The sequence below is a fragment of the Physella acuta genome, unplaced genomic scaffold (genome assembly GCF_028476545.2).
Source record: "Physella acuta isolate Inbredline_101_S28 unplaced genomic scaffold, ASM2847654v3 ptg000234l, whole genome shotgun sequence".
Lineage (NCBI taxonomy): Eukaryota > Metazoa > Mollusca > Gastropoda > Physidae > Physella > Physella acuta.
Genome location: NW_026731753.1, coordinates 183,023 through 188,229, shown reverse-complemented (window position 1 = coordinate 188,229; position 5,207 = coordinate 183,023). Strand labels below are relative to the sequence as shown.

At 36.1% G+C, this 5,207-nt stretch overlaps 2 protein-coding genes across 2 annotated transcripts; one reads left to right on the top strand and one right to left on the bottom strand.

The window, feature by feature from the left end:
• The first annotated feature begins 796 nt into the window (after window positions 1-796).
• LOC131938102 (putative uncharacterized protein DDB_G0287191) lies at window positions 797-1,528 on the top strand. Its single transcript, XM_059295999.1, has 2 exons — window positions 797-894; window positions 1,245-1,528. Exons 1-2 carry the CDS (start codon window positions 858-860, stop codon window positions 1,457-1,459), a joined length of 252 nt encoding a protein of 83 aa, XP_059151982.1. The 5' UTR covers window positions 797-857; the 3' UTR covers window positions 1,460-1,528.
• Window positions 1,529-4,010: 2,482 nt separating this feature from the next.
• On the bottom strand, window positions 4,011-4,939 carry LOC131938101 (putative histidine-rich protein DDB_G0274557). The gene is made up of 2 exons (XM_059295998.1): window positions 4,852-4,939; window positions 4,011-4,337 (listed from the first exon to the last, which is right to left on the bottom strand). Exons 1-2 carry the CDS (start codon window positions 4,886-4,888, stop codon window positions 4,120-4,122), a joined length of 255 nt encoding a protein of 84 aa, XP_059151981.1. The 5' UTR covers window positions 4,889-4,939; the 3' UTR covers window positions 4,011-4,119.
• Between the last annotated feature and the right edge of the window lie 268 nt (window positions 4,940-5,207).

Sequence of the window (5,207 nt, the reverse complement as noted above, 5' to 3'; positions counted from 1 at the left end):
CACATGTTATACACATCCCATGGTATAAACAACACACGTTATACACATCCCATGTTATACACATCCCATGTTATACACTGCACATGTTATATACAGCACATGTTAATGTTATACACAACACATGTTATACACAGCCCGTGTTATACACTGGTCAACCCTGTGGAAAGTTTTGCACTCTTTTTAAAACTGGAGTCAATTGAGATAAAGGGAATCAAATTAATTTGCGTCATCGAATGATAGCATTTAATTTCGATAACAGACTGACCCTATTCCACCCCACCCGAAAGCAACCAAACCAAAATAGTTTAACAAGAGATACATCATTCAATTCAGTGATGTCTTTTTCTTCTTAGTCCGCTAAGTATTAACTAGGTTTAACTCACAAAGACGCGGATTTTGCAAGTCATCTCATCGATTTGGTTGTTTAAGTGCATTATTCCAATGTGACGTCTGCTACCCCACTTTTCTTTTCATTTCTACAAGATCCGTCTGACCAAAGCAAGTAAAAAATGATCAGTCCAGTTTGTTTCGGTTTTACCTTCCGTCAACGTATTCATAGCAAGGGAAGTAAGTCAACACATTTGTCCAACATTTTCAAAGAATTGAATAACTCGACGTGTCTTACCTCCCTTACCTGTTCGCTTGTTCTTGCGCTAATTCTAATTGTAATGAATGTCTAATCTAAACGAGAATCTGTCTGAATGGTCTACTGAGACAAGTGGGAGACTACAAAGGCAACAGAACACGAGCTGGATGCTGGGTATATAAGGACGGGGTGAGGACGTATGTCAGACACAAATCTTCAGCCTCCAACAACCACTTGGGTTTGTTTGTCCTGTGCTCCACACAACGTCAGCATGAAGGTTTCATGTTTTATCGTCCTGCTGTGTTTATGTAAGTACCGGCATTATTTTTTGTACTACATCGCGCTTAGTTGTAGCTAAGCTTACGAAGTTTCACAGGTAAAAATAGATTTTCAGATCACAAAACAAATTAAGCAAAAGCAAAATTTAAATCAAGATTTTAAAAATTCCCAAATATTATATTTGATATTGAAATAAAATTCAAACTAAATAAAATAAATACATATGTAATTTTCTTTTGTTAAAAATGTTTCAATTTAATAATTTTTAACAATTAAAACACTTAGTGTCTTTACTTTAATGTGAACATGTTTTTCAATTTTATTTTCTCCATTCCAAGTTAAACCATGACCTCTGACCTTTTTAAATTTTATCCAACAGCTCTCCTGGTTGCTGAGGTCTTCTGTCGGCCTAGCAGCAGCAGCAGTAGTAGTAGTAGTAGTAAAAGCAAGCATCATCACCACCACCATCATAGCCACAAGCACCATCATCATCATAGCCACAAGCATCACCACCACCATAGCCACAAACATCACCACCATCACCACCACAGCAGCAGTAGCAGTAGCAAGAGCAGCAGCAGTAGCAGTGGTTAAATCAAGAATTGTTTCGTTGCTGGTGCTTGTTTTATAAAATAGTAATTTACATTCGTTTCTTTTTTTAAATTCTTGTGCATTTAAGAAAGATTTTGTAAAAAAAAAATATTTGTTGTAAATAAAAAAAATAGACAATTAGTTTTGTTTTGATATATTTTGTGTCCTTATAAATCGTATCAGTTTTATAAAAACGATGGTCGACATAGGCCACATTTAATACAATTTCCACCAAAAAAATCTTGACAGTAAAACGTGAGACAAACAAAATCTCTAACGCGTTGCTCCAGATTAAAGGACCATGAAGTAATTCTCTCTAGGCGTTATACAGTGCTATTCGCTGGCGTTAAACATTTAAACTAATGAAAATAATATTTTGTGCGTTGAATTTATGTGGCTCCATAACATAGGGGGGGGGGTGCAGTATGCATCAACTGAAATCATGTAGTAGGGTTACACAATGACAAATAATTGCAAACTTTACAGAAGTAAAATCCTTTTTTCCAGTTCATTTTATGATTTATTTAAGTCTTATAAGTACAAATTGACAATCACTAGGCCTACTCTATTAAGAGTGCAGAGATTAAAGCTATCACTCGGAAGGTGGGATGGGGGGGGGGGCACCATCTGCAACATTTACAGAAGGAAAATAAATTTACTGAATATTATCAATTATTTATTCATCAGTCACCGAATGTGGCGAGGTTGGGATGACATCACATCTAATGATTTACTATTAAAACGACGCTGTTGCTTTTTTTTTACCTCCAATTAATAGGTGGGTTAATATAAAGTGTGCATAAAACGACGACATATATAAAAACATGGGATGAGGGTGACACCAATAGCAAATGTAATTGAAAAAAAACAATTATTGCCTAATTGATCAGCACAAAATTCACCGCCCACCGAAGTTGATTGGGGTGAAACCACATTGTTAACTGCAATGAACATATCATTCGATGCTTGGTCTTGACTACTGGATAATTCATCAATGCTACATTTCATTCCTTATCACCAGCCTCCTAGTTGAAAGTGCGTGTGTGTTGGCGAAGGAAGTGGAGGGGGAGAGAAACAGTAATTATTGTAAATTTGATTGTGTAAGTTGGTTTCAGTAATTTTGCCTATTGTCTATACTCTGACATTAGTTGTTTTTTTTTAACTGAATGGTAACATGTGTTGGACGATTTGTTTATTGTTTTACATTATAATTGATAGCATTATATAAATTTTAGACTGCTAATAATTCTCTCTCAAAAGTCTTATAAAAGACTACTTTTAGCACTACTTCGTTGTATGTTTTTTTTGTTAACATTATTAGTAATACCAGAAAGCAAATGCTGTAGGAACCTATTGTAAGGTCGTTCGATTTTAAAATGGGGGGAGCGAGGGGGCGGGGAGATTTTTGTACTTTGACGCATTTTCATTCTCGGGAAAAAATATTTGATCACTAGCCTAAACTGAAAAACAGAGTTTCTTCTAGGCATCTCTAATATTCCCAGGTTACAGACACAGGTTGACTTGTATTAGTATTCAAAGTAACACCTCTTTAATTGGAAATGAAACAATAATGAACACATTAGTTGCTGTCTTCGGGGGGGGGGGGGGGGGGGGGCTCTGCCCCCCCCCCCCCCCGAAGAAAGTCTACCGCCCCCCCCCCCACCCCAACGAGATGGATTTTTAAAGTAAACATACACTTTTACTATTGTCCGCCCCCCCCCCCGAAAATTTTAAGTGCCCCCCCCCCCGAAAATTTCAAGAGCCCCCCCCCCTCCCCCGGAGAAAAATGTCTGGAAGAAACACTGGTTGCTGTTCTTCGACCGAAACTTAGCGTGATTGATGGGTCCTTTAACAGAAGCCCAGCTGTCGAGTCTGTATTTACTGGAATATTTTAGAGGTATGAATTTTTTTCACATGCCTATTTAAAACATGCGTCTGTAGACTAATAATATAACAGTACGTTAATTAAGAATGGTCCATTTTCTGTTTGTAGCGTTGTACTAAGATCTTATGAAATAATTTAAAAATATTTAACGCACTTAAAGCGTAAAAATATTAATTGAACATTCTGCTATTCGACAAGTGTACTCATGATCACAGTGGAAGGGTATTGTGTGTTTATAGGGGACGAATGAAAGCATTGGTAATGAGATTTTCTGCACTGGATTTGGGATAAGAAACTTTGCGGGTGTTTAAACAAACTTTTAAAAACTTGGTGGTCAATAATTGGACAGATATAATAATGTTATTATATCATACAGCTCTTATATCATACAGTTTTGAAAAATCTGTTTATATACTTTTTACAGTTTTAAAAAATTTAAATATGATAAAGTGGATCGGATGCCTTCTGTGACCTCGGCTTCATCATAGTTTAGGCTCTGGACTAAGGACTTCAAGATTTCTTTCTTGGACCTCTACGTCTAAGAGATGGATATATTTAATTTTTTTGCGATTTTAACTATTTTAAAATATAGCAAAACAAAACAAATTTGAGTTATTATTTTTTAATTACAATCAGCATTTTTTTTTACAAAACTTTTTTTCTTCCCTTTGATGCAACTGGGCCTGCCATGTCTAACAACAACATTTAATAACATTGACAAAAAGAATGTAAAACTTTCTTTTATAAAACTAGCACCAGAAACGAAACAATTCTTGAATTAACCACTGCTACTGCTGCTGCTCTTGCTACTGCTGCTGCTGCTGTGGTGGTGATGGTGGTGATGTTTGTGGCTATGGTGGTGGTGATGCTTGTGGCTATGATGGTGGTGGTGCTTGTGGCTATGATGGTGATGGTGATGATGCTTGCTTTTACTGCTACTACTACTACTACTGCTGCTGCTGCTAGGCCGGCAGAAGACCTCAGCAACCAGGAGAGCTGTTGGAATACAAATGGTAAAAAGAGACGATGGTTTATTCTGGAATGGTAACTGCTATGGAATGTACTAAAAATAACAGTGATTTTAAATTTTGTTCTCATAGGTCATGGCCTACAGAGGTATGGAAAATAAAATAAAAAATTATTTCAGCAAGGGAATGGTTGTGTGTGAACTTTTATTTTATTTATTTTTTAATTTAAAAAAGAACATTGGCTTATTGTGACTACACAAGAAACACTCAAGGGAAATTTTTATAATGGACATTTTAAACTAAATAATTAGATCTACATTCTGAATTTCAGTGTTTGAATTCAATATAAAATACAGCATTTGTATTCTAAATAATATTTTCTTTTGCTTGAAATGTTGATCTAACATTTTAGATAGATATAAACTTCTGATAATTTTAAATTTAATTTTTGTATGTGCTAAAAATCTGGTTTATCTGTGAAACTTCGTAAGCTTAGCTACAACTAAACGCCATGTAGTACAAAAAAGAATGTCGGTACTTACATAAACACAGCAGGACGATAAAACATGAAACCTTCATGCTGACGTTTTGTGGAGCACAGGACAAACAAACCCAAGTGGTTGTTGGAAGCTGAAGATTTGTGTCTGACATACGTCCTCACCCCGTCCTTATATACCCAGCATCCAGCTCGTGTTCTGTTGCCTTTGTCATCTCCCACTTGTCTCAGTAAACCATTCAGACAGATTGTTGTTTAGATTAGACATTCATTACAATTAGAATTAGGCAATGTATGCATTCACTATCGCTTGGACAATGTACAGGTAAGGGAGGTAAGACACGTTAGTTCTATTCAGAGTTCAGAGAAATCTCCGGATAAACGTTTTGACTTACTGCCCTT

Bases quoted from the DNA above. Each gene is read 5' to 3' on its own strand.
- LOC131938102 (XM_059295999.1), top strand. From the start codon at position 858: ATGAAGGTTTCATGTTTTATCGTCCTGCTGTGTTTAT. The intron at 895-1,244 runs GTAAGTACCGGC...TTTATCCAACAG, and splicing joins TATCGTCCTGCTGTGTTTAT to CTCTCCTGGTTGCTGAGGTC.
- LOC131938101 (XM_059295998.1), bottom strand. From the start codon at position 4,888: ATGAAGGTTTCATGTTTTATCGTCCTGCTGTGTTTAT. The intron at 4,338-4,851 runs GTAAGTACCGAC...GTATTCCAACAG, and splicing joins TATCGTCCTGCTGTGTTTAT to CTCTCCTGGTTGCTGAGGTC.